Source organism: Botryllus schlosseri, chromosome 16, assembly GCF_051294905.1.
Source record: "Botryllus schlosseri isolate E-star chromosome 16, Bs_hap1, whole genome shotgun sequence".
Classification (NCBI taxonomy): domain Eukaryota; kingdom Metazoa; phylum Chordata; class Ascidiacea; order Stolidobranchia; family Styelidae; genus Botryllus; species Botryllus schlosseri.
Window position 1 is genome coordinate 16897598 of NC_137251.1, and position 14486 is coordinate 16912083.

A 14486-nucleotide genomic window follows, 5' to 3' on the forward strand; every position below is an offset into this window, starting at 1 on the left:
CATAAGTCAGAGAGCTAAGTGAGAAAATAATCTGTGAACTACAGATCAACTCAATTAGCTTTCTTCACCCATCCAGTTCCATGCTCTCAATATAACAAATCTTTCCATTCTATTAATATGGTGTTAATTATAATCTTTCTTTATGATAAAAATGCATTTAAAAATATAGTTATTGATTGCATCACCAATCGGTGCAGTAAAATTTACCAGTGCAGGTGTGTAGTTTACTTCACCAAAATAATCCAAGTGCCCGCCAAAATCGAATTGCTAGTATCTGTGTGCGGTGCAATGCAAAGGGGAGGACGCAGAGCTATAATATTTACAGTCTCAAAAATATCAGAATCAAATCAATATAGAATTCGCAACAGTCACGGTCTTTTCTAAATCAACAGTCACCAAGCTTATAGTTTTGAGAAGGAATTTATTTTTCACTAAATCTATCTATTTCGACTTTAAAGGTGAATTTTGGTGGAGAGTGTTTTGTTTAAGCTGAATGCATCAGGAATGTTAGGAATCCAAATTGATGAACACGGAGCAAAAACATAGAAAATTTTGTTCTTGGAGTCATTGATTCCAATTCATTATGTAATAGCGTGATTGATGAAACGGAGATACACACCATGCATGTTGAATGTTATATTACCTTGTCTGGGTGACATTGACAATAAAATACGTGGTGGCTTTCCACAACAAAACTGGTCATCAATATCGCAATTCACATTGATTTATGTGCCAGATGTAACTGACTATAATCAAGGCATATGCAAGCATGCAGTCACTGACAAGTTGACCTCAATAATCGATTTCCTATTGAACATGATATTTGCTAATCTATTACCAGCTATACATGTGTCAACACATGGTCGGCTCGTGACCAAATGGTCCTGGGGGTGAAGTTATTTTTCGTAAATATATGATTCACATTTCTATAACAACGAAGCTGTCTGTTTTTTTAACCTCCAATGGTTATAGCATAATTACATAGGGACTCATCATTGCGCTGATTCGTAAAAAGAAATACAATAAAGTATATAAAGTAAAATAGCTGGATGCTGTCCCCTTGGTCTAAACTCTAGCCGTAGTAGCAGAGTGCTGAATTGTTCCTACTTTTATTTAATATATACTTCATATGCCGAGCTTTGCAATATTTTGTGCATGAAAATACGTAGTCATACTGTTAACTCAAAACGTTTGGGTCGTGAGAATTCGGAGTAATTATTTTGGTGTCACACTAAAAAGTACTAGAGGATCCCTGGCATACATGACTTAAATTTAGTGTTAGAGAATAATAATGTGATATTTGAAGAGCTTTTTGCAGGTACAGAACTTCAAGATGCAATTGAATAATATATTCATATTGAAATATACCGGTATATTTTCGACTGACACTTGTAAGGGTTAATTGTCAGCAACTAGTAGAGAATCGGAGATAACATGGCATATCAACAATCGTATAAAATAGTACATTGAGCTTAAGCAATCTCTTTGCCTAGATTATTCAAAATTTCATGCCCGTGACGTCATATATGGTGATACGATTGTTGATATACAATGTTCTTTTCAATTCTCTACAAATTGCTGACGATTACCCGACGAGTGTCAGTCAAAAATATTCGGGTTAATTTCAGCATGAATATATCATCCAACATGTAATATGTTTATTATAGCAAAATGCTATTCAAATTAGGAATAGTGTTCCTGTTCGCAATCCATCGAATACATTGCGGAGAGGTTCATATGGGAGATGACACTGAATCAAGTCAAGAACAGGACGTAGTTCAAGTTGAATCTACAGGAAATGAAGGAGATACAAGCAATCCTACATCTACAGCACCACCCTTGAAATTGACGACTTCAACAAATCCACCTTCAAGTATACTCGCTATCAAACCAACAGCACCGGAGCCAATCGTGATCACAAGACCGGATATAGGGAAATTTCATCAAAATCAACGGCTGTTCAGTGGAGATCTTTATCACAGGGTATTAGAAATGGCAAAAAAAGACGAAAATATATTCTTCTCTCCATACAGGTACGATAAATTCCTTCGATTCAACTGATTTCTAATCTTGATATGCATTACAGTATTTCACATGCGTTGGGAGCGGTTAATGCAGGTGCAAGAAAGCAATCCTCGATCGAGATTAAAGAGGCACTGAAAATGCCAAATTTCTCAGCAGATTTAATGAATGCACTCTTCAAGTAAGTACCGTTCCAATAAATATATGAATGCTAGAGTATTGAGTGGGTGATGTTTTTGCGCCTTCAAAATTTGCCAGAAGAAAAATGAATTGAGTAGTTCTCAATCTTGACAATGATTCAATTTTGAGAAATGATTGTAAGCGTAAATAGGCGCCATGCTGAAGAGAGGTTTAACCAATTTCCAACTTTAATATTATATTCATACAGAATTTTTCTGACTTTTTCGACTTTTTATGGCATAAGTACAGGAATCTCGTTAGTATCGTTAATATTCAATTGAATAATTTATTCATATTAAAATAAACCAGAATATTTTCGGCTTACACTCGTCAGGGGTAATCGTCGGCTACTGGTAGAGAATCGAAAAGAACATTGTATATCAACAATGGCATCACTAGTTGCTGACGACTAGCCCCGATGTGTGTCAGCCAAAAATATTAGGGATTATTTCAATATGAATATTTTATTCAATTGTATATAGAAGTTCTGCACCTCCAAGAAACTCTTCAAATCGATAATATTGTTTACCAATTTTAGTTGTGACAATAGAATGTAGGTCAAATCACTTCGCCTGGTATTGGTTATTTCGGATTTGTATTGTTTATTTTATAGTTTGATACACTGTGAGGTTATTCAATCTGACAAGTCACTGTCTGAGACACGCCTGAGATTACCCGTTTGCCGTGAAATTATTCACTCGTACCACAGATTCGTCACAGATGATAAGTTTTCGGATAAAGAAAAAACGGACGTGATAGCAATAATGGCAGCAAGAAGCTTCATTCAAAAAGGATTTTTAGTCAATCAAAATTATGTTGATACATTGCAACTTTACTATAACAATGGAATCGAAAGATTGGACTTCGCGAAATCCAAGAATGCAACAAGCAGGTAATCGATGTTAAGATTATTGTTAACAGAATATTTTTCTTTGGCACGGCAAGATTGGATAGTCTGTGAATTACAACCCGAATATAATGCTTGTTTCGCCTATATCAGGGATTTCTCAACCGTGGATCTCGGCCCTCAAAGGGGGCCTTGGCGAGTTCTAAGGAGGCCATGATAAAAGGCTTCGTTAATGAATTGTAACATGTACCGTAATTTTCCATGTATAATGCGCAAAATTTTACCGATTTTTTGCCTTAAAATAGGGGGGTGCGTATTATACATGGGTACAGCAAGCCTTGACAAAAAAATCCCTCGATCAAAAACTTGAAATCACACCTTTCTTCATGTTTGTTTAAATCGCGCATCAGCTCTAGCCATTGGGCCCCGTAATTCGTATTATAGAGTGTAACGCGGCGCCAAATAGAGAGACGTGTAGCCAATTAACAAAAATCGTGTTTCTAATTAACGAGAGTCGTCTGCAAAGCACGCGATATCTTGCTGAGTTGGTTTGCAGTTTGTACGCGAGCGAAATCAGGTCGCTGATTGCTACAAGCGTGCGGGACAATCCTTGTTGATTCATCGCGTTAACGACAGGCCTTAACAATCGCATACACAAGAGGCCATGTGCGCAAGATATAATCGCTTGCGTAATCAGTCGGATCTCCAACAGGACTGGCGCGCCCGACATAACCGTTGGCCTGAGATCCTGAGCAGTTGCATCTGTAATTGTAATAGGCCTCGTGCGCAAAATGTAGTGTGTCGCTCGCTAGCCTGAACTATCGCGTCGCCGACCTCACAGGCTTTGGCTACTATCTACTCTCGTTTAGAGACAATGCCGTTAATTGTATTATGATTAGCGATCATTATGTCATGATTGTTCGACAGTGACATCACAAAACAGAACAACATCGCGTACTAAAACACAGCTATTCATGCACTGCGAATGCAGGGTGCGTACTATACATGGGTACAGGCTTTTTCCCAGAATATACACATCATTTTAAGGGTGCGTATTATACATGGGGGCGCACTATATTCGGAAAATTACGGTATATTACCATGGCCCCATATCATGAACGAGAATTATAGTTTTGGTCTCTCAACGTCTTGAAACTTCAATTCAAATACTACCAACGGAAGTCTTGAAACTTCAATTGGTAGTATAACAGCATTCAAAACATGTATTACAAAGGTACACACGTTAGAGGAAACAACATTACTACGGTGCTGTGATCAACCCACAACATTGTCACAAAGTCAAATAAAGTAGGCATGGTCGAAAAAGTACAAAATTATCTTTATGTGGGCTAGAAGTAGCATTATATATATATATTCTTAGTGGTCCCATAAAAGCGGCTTAGTTTAACTTTCCACATCATCCACATACTCTTATGATGTCATAATGGATAATACTCAGATACTCGACTAGTATTATACATTAGAATTGTTCAAAAACTTTGTTCTTCAAATTTTACTGGCTTTTAGTTGAAATCGTTAGGCTAAAAAACGCTGCAAACCAAATTTGGCTCAATTTCACCCCGTAGAAGTGAAGCTATTAGCTAATTAGAGTTGGAAATTATGAATTTATTTACAAATTTTACTGTCTATGCCAAGGGTCACCAACACGCGGCCCGCGATGTCATATTTTGCGGCCCGCGACCTAATTTGAAATTTCGGAAGAACGCTTAGTAAAGCATTCTGAGATACTGAAATCTTTTTCACTTTAAACATATTTTTGATGTTGTTCAAAGTAAGCTATTCTCCTGTGCCCGATTCTCTCACTGCAAAGACAAAGACGCTTAGAAAACGACTTCGAGCTCCCCAAAAGACCAAGCTTTATGGGGAGATAGTTATCCAGCAAGTACTGTGTCTAGTTAACCCCAATATCGATTCGTTAGTCCAGGGGTGGCCAATCTGCAGCAGTAGAAGGAAATTATTGGACCGTCGACACTTAATTAGATTAGGATGTGTTGGCGGCCATCAATATGCAAATTGAATTTACGAAGTGATCCCTAATTAATGAGAGGTTTGAATTATTATTGAAATTTTGTGCGCGCCAGGCGCGGTTCAATGCGAGTTGATATTCGATTTTAATATAGTAGTGTCCTTTGTAATCTGAGCCCTACAGTACAGATGCAAACATCAGAGGAAAATAATGCGCCCCATAAAGAAATACCAATTTGTAATCGTGTTCTCCTCATCACGAAGGAAATTTGTGTCTGGTAGGCCTTCGTCCATTATCTTTCCACTATACCGACAATCCCGATGCGAGGTCAAGAAATAACAGCATGCAACAAAGGGGACTAATAACAATTGGACACCCTGCATCAACCCCACCGGTGAATCTGATCACATGGGCTGTTTATAAAATGACTACCGGCACTCACGATTGCAGTGCGCATAGTAAGCCGATATGACTTTAGTTCGGAGATCAATTGGCAATGGGCAATGGACATGGACAGTTCAACGTGGGTATTTGACCTCCAGTTAGTTCATTACGACTATATACTGGAATGCGGCTGTAGGCTACTCAGTAATCGGAATGCGGCCGTGAATAGCGGAAAGGTTGGCCACCCCTGCTTTAGTTGCTGAGAAGCGTTGTCAGGTATCCTGCGCAGCTCATAGTTCAAAATAGAATGAAAGTGATGATCATATTTTTTGTTGTAACCTATTTGTATTTCTTAAATAAGATATCATTTCTTTTGTGGTAACTGTGCCCGTCGCTCATGTTCGAGATAACAGCATTGTGCTGACGTGGAGTTATCAAAACGTGGTTAATAAACTGCGTTGCCTATTTTTATATCGATATTGAAGTCATGCGGAAGTCATGCCTCTGCGAATCTTGAAAAGTGGCCCGCGACCCGTTTTGATTGGCGACCCCGGGTCTATGCCATGAAATTGATAAGTAGTCTTGAAAAACAGTGCATATCATCTTTTTTTTAGGGGTCTGGAGGAACCGCAGTAAACCTCCCCCTGTAACGCTGTTACAGTACTGTGGTTTTACACCACAGCACGGCGTCACAAGCACCTTTAATAGGGTCCTTTGTGTCATAGGACATAAAGCACCCATCTCGGTTTGCTTCTTCGTTTCTACCTTTTTTCATCTGGTTAAGGTAAAACGGCTGGCACAAGCATAGCTGTGAGAGGGGGCGTTTGCGGCCACTGATCCCTCCACCGCCACGCTTGTGCCTGGGATAACTGGTGCTCGAAGAGCATCGCAGATCCCCGGGTCAGACAATGAAGACCGTCGGCCATACTCGTCCTCGGTTCATGAGACAGTGATTGAGGAATTGAGGGTTGTACTGCAAGGGTTTCGCATCTCCAACTACTTCATAAGAGATGCTTACCGTAATACAACCAAATACTCCCTTTCAAATACTCAAAAACAGTGCATAGCAAATTTGGCTCAAATCCAACTAGCGGAATCAAAGATATTTATGTATTATATTTAGGATTTGGCATAATAGTATTTACGGTGGGTTTTTATTAAATTTAAAATTTCAACTAAAATGGGTGCGAATCTACAGGTTGAAATTGAGCCAAATTTGGTGTGCAGCGTTTTTAACCAACCTAACAATTCATCAAATAGCCAGTAGAGTTAAAAACAATATTTTTTTTGAACAACAAAATTTTATGATAAGCCAGTCATACTACAGAAAACTAGTCCATGTAAACTTGTTATCTTCTGGCTTTGAAATTTACCAGGAGCAATACTATTTGTGTCTTGTGCAAGATATAAGCCTCAGCAGAACTTTTTGTACCATAGGATAAACAATTGGGTGGAGAGCAACACAAACAAGCTCATTAAAGACCTGATACCGGAAGGAATGATCACAGCCTTGACAAAAATGGTGCTGGTGAATGTGCTATACTTCAAAGCACCATGGGAGTCAAAGTTTCTAGAGCTCAAGTCGGAAACCTTCCATGCACCATCAGGAAAGATAAAAGTGCCATACATATACCGAAAGGGCACTTACCGAATTTTGGAAAAGAATGATGTGATATATGTTGCTGTGCCGTATAAAGACAAGAAGACATATTTCTTCATCATGATGCCCAAGAATGACAAAGGTCAGTATATCAGCACAAATCCAAATACATGGGAGGTACATGGGGGGACAATGTTAAAGTATTACCAACAGATCATGCTCTATAGTGGGGCTTCTCAACTGGTGAGTCGCGGTTCAAATGCGGACCTTTTCAGTGCTGAATCCGGACCTTATGTGTTTCAAAATATACTTACTACTTAGTTATCACAAATCCATTATCGTTGATTTGCAAAAACAAAGTCCAGTGTTTCATCCTATCTGTTCAGCTCAAGACTAGCAATATCAAACTGCCTTGATTAGAGAGGCATAATGTCTCAGATTCCGCATCGGTCATGACCAGTGAAAACCTTCATCCCTGCATTCAACTCGATCACACCAATTTAGTACCGAGATTTAAAGTCTAGCAAGAAATAAAAAATGCCTACTCCTCCACTAACTGTAACTAACAGAACAATAAATTCATTTTGCTTATATATTTTGCTAATACCGCTTTACCGCGGCCCCAAGGTAGTCCTCTTGCGGCTCTGATAGCCCTAAAAATAAAATAGACGATAGTTGTTTGTTTCTATGAATAGATATAGTCAATTTCTGTATATGAATGCTTAAAGGAGGGATATTAGTTATGTCTAAACCCGTCCATGGCAGCTTCTGTAAACCGGGTAAGAGAATTCTTGCTGACTAGCGTCAAACACATGGATGAGTACCCGTCAGATAAGGATATATCTTGAGTTCTGCTGGCCAAAGATCTTTATATATCATCTCTGTGAAGAGTAAATTTCGACACAATTTTACTAACATCCAATTAATGGCTCATAGTCAAGTATAAATTGCAATTAGCGTAAAGCGGCCCCAAGGTAGCCCTCTTGCGGCTCTGATAGCCCTAAAAATATAATAGACGATAGTTGTTTGTTTCTATGAATAGATATCGTCAATTTCTGTATATGAATGCTTAAAGGAGGGATATTAGTTATGTCTAAACCCGTCCAAGGCAGCTTCTGTAAACCGGGTAAGAGAATTCTTGCTGACTAGCGTCAAACACATGGATGAGTACCCGTCAGATAAGGATATATCTTGAGTTCTGCTGGCCAAAGATCTTTATATATCATCTCTGTGAAGAGTAAATTTCAACACAATTTTACTAACATCCAATTAATGGCTCATAGTCAAGTATAAATTGCAATTAGCGTATAATCCCCCGCAAACTTGTGCATCAAGTGCTGGAATGTATGAAGAGCTATCACATAACGACATAATAGTATGTTGGAGTAATGATATGCATTTTCAGTTTATTTCGATGTATAGCACTCGCCCGTCTGTGTCTATCAATGCTAAAATAACCGATGTAGAATCTATAGAAGTCTATGTGCATGCTTTTGAATTAGCTGGATGGTGAGATCCAGAGGTAGGCTAGCTACCTTTAAATTTTTGTTATAAGTAGCCTACTCAAGTGTTTTCTTGCGGCTCCATACGTACTCAGAAGTTTGAAATGTGGCTCCGACATCCAAAAAGGTTGGGAACCACTGTTGTAGAGCATTACATTTGTATGACTACATCATTTCATAAAAGTTATAACAGACCTGAGAAATTTTAAAACTTTTGTAACTGGACCTTTGCAAAGAATAGCTGACTAACCCTGCTGTATAGTCTACATAAATAATGTGAGTGGACGTACAGCAATGTGGGGTAAGTGCAAAATTTCATATCCTTGATCGAATTTATCTCTAAAACAGACCCAGCCCCGATTTAATCCTGCTCATGCTTCTAAATATGTGACTTATTGACTAAAAAGCAGGGTTGTAACCAATTCACAAGGTTCCGAGTCACATGTCAATCTCACATTTATAGTTTTGACTGTCTTGTTAAACCCACTTTTTACAACTTTGCTTGATGACATCGAATGTTTCGCATTCATAATATAGTAATTTTCCTCACTTTTAACAGTTTCTGGTCGTATTTATAAGTATCAGAACGGCAGTACCAGTACTACTAGAAATTACAATGACATGTCGGTCTTGGCGGTCGGAGTCTTGAGTCATATGACTTGGTCCAAGTCATGCGCACTAACTCTTGGATACAGGTCGAGTCAATACACAAATTGACTTAAGTCGAGTCATTTTCCTTATTTTGAGAAAATGACCCGAGTTAAGTCGAGTCACCAAAAAATCGCAACTCGAGTCAAGTCATTACAAGTTTACAACCCTGCTACAAAGTCGTGTCAATTACACTACACAATCTCTGAACTAATGTTGAAAATATGAAAGAGATCTACTCCTGCTTCATGTGCCATATATATGTGTGGGCCCTCTAATTTTTATTACATTGATTAAATAAGTCAACCCTTACAGCTATGAAAAACTTCCAAAGAAAGCCAAATATAAAGAGAGAATTTAGATTTCTACGAATGAGCATCACCCAAAGATGGAAACCTAAAAGTGTTGCCCTCTTCATTCCAAAATTCACAACGGAACAAAGTCTGGACATGAAGAAAGTAAGCAAATAGGAATAGACTTACGAAGTGTAAAACTCATACCGTAGTCCAGAAAATATGGAAATGGTCTATTGCTATGTACTCCATTATATCATGTAGATTACCCTATATATGAAATTCTTGTCTAAACACACTTGATATTTTACCATCAATTGTACCGGCAAATGGCCTACCTAGTTACGGGCATCAATATTCTCACCCCATCTATATAATTTCATTAGGTGTTGAAAGGAATGGGAGTGAACGAGATCTTCGATCCGATAAATGCAGACTTGAGTGGAGTTTCGAAGACATTCCTTTATGTTTCTGATTTCGTTCACAAGGCAAGGATAACAGTAAATGAAGAAGGTAAGTGGTTGCAATCAGTGTCAAACAAACCCCAATAAAGTTGAAATGCTGATTTCGCTAAATTATGCTAAGGTTTAGATCAGTGGTTCTCAACCTTTTTGTCTTCGCGGACCCCCTTTGGACCGTCGCGGACCCCCGAAGTTTTAGTTCAAATTGAGCTCAATTATCGCGCAATCATCATCTCTCTTCTGCAAATGATATCCGCAGGCTAGTGATAAACAGCAACAAAATGACTTTTATTAAAAATTGGGTTGACTTTTATTATTTTAAAGTGAATTTTGCAACAGCATTTAATTAAATACGTGGTCGTGTCTTGAAAATCCGCGCCTTCGATATGATATGAACGAGTGCCGAAAATCCATTTCGATAAGGATAGGTGGTGGAGAATGTAATATTAAAGCGTAACGCCTCCGACGTCACATTTGGGCATGATCGCAACAAATATGGCACCAAACGAATGAATGAACATACAGCGTCTAGCCTGGTCATTTCTATCTAGCAGTTCATCTTGAAGTTATTATGTAAAGATGGTTAAGTATGACAGGAGAAAATGGATTTTTTTAAACATTTCGAAGTCACCGTGATTGACCTTACTAATCCAACTTTATATTTTTTCCACAATCTCCAACAAAATATCTCTAGACAGCAATATATATATATATATATATATATATAGTAGGATATTTCATCTCAGACGGCCATTCTGTTGATGTATGTTCTGGAGTTTTAATAGTAATGAAGCGAAACTGACTCGTGATTTTCCTAATTTATAAAAATACAAATTTGGTTATCAACTATTTTGTAAATTTAGAGGCTTCACGGACCCCCTGAAAATGCTTCGTGGACCGCTAGGGGTCCGCGGACCCCCAGTTGAGAAGAGAACCACTGTTTTAGATCTTTCGAGGGTTTCCCGCTTTGGCCAACAGTTCCTAATTAACGGGGACTGTATAGAGGTTTAGGCGGTATATCTATTCAATTAATGTCCATTGTCCACCTTATTCGGCAATGCAATTGAGAGGCTGACGGCCTGATAATAGACTTGTAAAAACTATATATCTAGTTAGTTGATGGTCAACTAACTAAGCCTACTGGTTTTTTAAGTAGTGCTAGTTCTATTCGAGCATTTGAAAATAATGTAGTTTCCGAACAACTAGAAAACGTGTGAATCGCGATACCGGTGTTCTGCTGTGTGATGATCTTGCAGCCATTTCTTGCTGAGAGTCATCACTACTAACAGTGGCGTAGCCAGGGGCGGATTTTGGGGGTCGCATTTCATGTTCAGTTCATTTGGGAAGTTGATCAGATTGCAATAAAATAAAAATTAGTTGCTTCGGATTTGAACCTACTTACCGTAGTTGTGTTTTAGTTGTAGTTGCGGATTTTTCTAAAGGTCAGTAGTTCTAATTCTGGTAGTGAGTTTTGAAAAGTGCATAGTTCTAGTTTTAGTTCTAGATGCGAATTTGGAAAATTCAATAGATTATACAAGTCTGATTATGTAGAATCTGAACAAGTTTATAGAAAGAATGACAATCTAACATGGATGTTGTAATTAACATGTGTGCTGTGAGGAGAAACACAGAATTATAAAATAAATTCAAGAACAATCATTCCGCATCTAGCACATGGTGCTGATGATAAGGTCGAAAAGCTTTAACCTAATCGGTAGTGATAATGTCTTTGATGGTTCGAACTCAAGTAGACAAAACATTAATAGATAACGTAATCGAGTCATTCCGTAGCAATCATTCTCACTGTCAGAGGGTTGACTGCGTGTTCATGGTGAAACGCTCTACGATGTTTTGATAGTAGGCCCTATCGGTCGAATTAGTTGAGCAAAACCGGTCACTCATGGCTTCGTTGAAAGAAGTCATCTCTGTTGCAGTGAATAGCTCGTACTTATTCGCACTAGGCTTACGTTATGGACTCTAAAAGGAAGTAACCAAAACTTGTCCATTTTTACCAGCAAGGTTAACTCATATTTTTGATTATATACACGCTCGGTTGCCCTGCTCTCGTCTAGCTTCGTGGCGTAGTTGGTTAGGTGTTGAAATTCGGAATCCAACGATATATTACTTGTTGGTTTCGCATCCCATCGAGGTCGTGTTTTACAGTTTTCAAAAGTGAAGCAAAATTTTTCGGAAAAACCTGACAATGACAACCGGTTAAGCAGGGTTGGGCACAATGATTCGAAGCGAGTATTAATACTAACATTTGAGTCAAGTAGCAAGATAAAATTTTAAGTGTACTGAAATTATACGGTTCTTGCCAGTAAGTGGTAATTTGTCAATAAGAGTTATAGTTTCGATACCATTTTCCTCTGTGGAAGGCTGCAAACCTCAATGGGCTGTATCGCAGCATACGAAGCATGTAGTACAGTGTTTCTCAACCTTTTTGTCTTCGCAGAACCCTTTCGGCCCGTCACGGACCCCTGCGACCCTCCCAAGTTTTAGTTCAAATTTAGCTCTATTATCTTGCAACCGTCATCTCACTTGCGCAAATAATAACTCTAGGCTAGTGATAAACAGCAACAGATGACCTTTTTGGAAAATAACACAATACTATTTATGTCGAAATCGGGTAGACTTTTATTATTTCAAATCGAAATAAGAGTGCATTTCTGGAAATGCGCGGCCGTGTCTTGAAAATCCGGGCCGTTGATTTGATACGAACGAGTGCCGAAAATCCATTAATTTCCACAAAGATAGGTGGTGACGAATGTAATAATAACGCATAACGCTTCCGAGGACACCTTTGAGTATGATCGCAACATTTATGGCAACGATATAACGACCAGCCTAGTCATTTCTATCTAGCAGCTCATCTTGCAGTTATTCCAGAATAGCGGTTATGTATATCTAAGGAGAAATGGATTTTTGCAAACCATGCAAAACATATATTTGTATCTGTAGGCCATTGGCAATTTGGTGATTAAAATGAGTTCATCTCAGACAGCCATTATGTTTATGTGAGTCCTGGAGTTTTAGCGGCTATGAAGCGAAACCGCTTCGTGATTTCTCTAATTGAAAAAATACAAATTAGGCTATCAATCATTTTGCAAACTTGGTGGTTTCGCGGATCATCGGTTGAGAACCACTGATGTAGTACAAAGCTTTGTGCGCTAGCGGAACTGAGAGATCTATGATTTGACAGACAAACACCAAATAATCTTTAATGTGATATAGAACAGGTCTTATATAAATTCTTCCCTACAGCAATACTAATATTCTTTGTGGTCGCATAAAAAGCACCCATTTGAACTTTTTACGTCCTTCATACGGCTGTGACATCATAATAAGAGATACTCGAATACTCAATTCAGAACCGAACCACTCAGGCCCTCGATTTTCTCCAGCACCAATTTTAGGGCACAGAGAGTGGTGGATTGAGAGGGTGTTAGTTTGAATAGCCACATGAAATTTGAAATTAAGTGGAAGGGCTGCGGTGATAGATTATGTTACGAACCAGCACTATATGAATTTGCTGTAGGCCTTCTGTGTATCAGTTTCCTCTCACACTCAAATAAACCATTATTTTGTCCAAAGGAACCGAAGCTGCAGCGGCATCAGCGGTTGTTATGTCTGCAAGATCTCTGTCAAAGAATTTGTTCATCAATCGACCGTTCACATTTGGTGTATTTGAGGAGAGTGGTGATTTACTTTTTGTTGGAAAGATGCTCAACCCCACTCCTTGAGTCTTTTGGACTTGAGTAGGGGAAGACTGTACTTGGTAACGTTTGTACTATATCTTGAATTGTGTTAAAATGTCTTGGAGGAGAAATGACCACAGAAAAATTTCAGTCGGTTATTGACTACCTAATATGATTTGAAATATCGTTATGAATCATATGTCCCATTGGTTTCGAGAATGCGAATAAATTAACAATTACGTGTACATCGTTGATGTGATGCGTCAAATAAGCTTACAATTTCCAGGGCTTTGCCAAAAATAATGTTCATACTATGAGCAACCAAGACAGAAGACCAGTTTCCCTGTTTGACACCACTTGTGTAATATATTGGATTTTGTCGAGCTATAAAAGGCTGACCTGCCTCTTAATTGAGAAAGAATCAAAACAAGACGTGTATGCAAAACTGATTTTTTAATTATTTCTACATTTAATTATTTTGAAAGTCTTGTGAAATCGAGCCCGGCACAGGTATTTTCCTTGGCTTCATGGTATATACTAGAAGTTGAGGAAGATGTATGAAGTTGAAACTATCAATCAAGATTAAATAGCGATTAAAGTAATATTAAGCAAGGTACATTACATTTTGTCTTCCTGATTGGTACAAATTCTTTCAACTTGTGAACAATGTTGCTGACAAATGCAGTTAGCATCCCATCAACATTCAAACGCTTCAACGGCTGGAGTTTGTGTTTGGAAGTGAAGAATATCAGTTGTGCAGTGTGCATGAAGCAATAAGAATTCCAGTAAGCAGTGTAGCTCCTGTGCTAAAGATTACCAGCTCCCTCTCAGTAACCACAATGTATGGTAAGTTGCACTCAAGCA

At 38.4% G+C, this 14486-nt stretch overlaps 3 protein-coding genes across 3 annotated transcripts in view; 1 reads left to right on the forward strand and 2 right to left on the reverse strand.

Annotated features, from left to right (window-relative positions):
• The window catches only part of LOC145459247 (uncharacterized), a 116134-nt gene extending 109676 nt beyond the window's left edge, over window positions 1-6458 (reverse strand). Inside the window, exon 1 of the mRNA XM_080337894.1 lies at window positions 6439-6458. The gene's annotated coding sequence lies outside the window, so the exon portion shown is untranslated. The remainder of the gene's footprint in view (window positions 1-6438) is intronic.
• The window catches only part of LOC145459226 (superkiller complex protein 2-like), a 49349-nt gene that overhangs the window by 30309 nt on the left and 4554 nt on the right, over window positions 1-14486 (reverse strand). The gene's annotated exons all lie outside the window — the stretch shown is intronic.
• LOC145459241 (neuroserpin-like) lies at window positions 1652-13867 on the forward strand. Its single transcript, XM_080337889.1, has 7 exons — window positions 1652-2033; window positions 2087-2203; window positions 2912-3094; window positions 6858-7162; window positions 9486-9628; window positions 9850-9976; window positions 13519-13867. The coding sequence occupies exons 1-7, from the start codon at window positions 1672-1674 to the stop codon at window positions 13665-13667; spliced, it is 1386 nt and encodes a 461-aa protein (XP_080194015.1). The 5' UTR covers window positions 1652-1671; the 3' UTR covers window positions 13668-13867.

Excerpts from the sequence above, each read along its gene's own strand:
- LOC145459241 (XM_080337889.1), top strand. The coding sequence starts at position 1,672 with ATGCTATTCAAATTAGGAATAGTGTTCCTGTTCGCAATCCATCGAATA. Across the intron at positions 2,204-2,911 it reads TTAATGAATGCACTCTTCAA|ATTCGTCACAGATGATAAGT; the intron begins GTAAGTACCGTT and ends CTCGTACCACAG. Across the intron at positions 7,163-9,485 it reads GATGCCCAAGAATGACAAAG|CTATGAAAAACTTCCAAAGA; the intron begins GTCAGTATATCA and ends CAACCCTTACAG.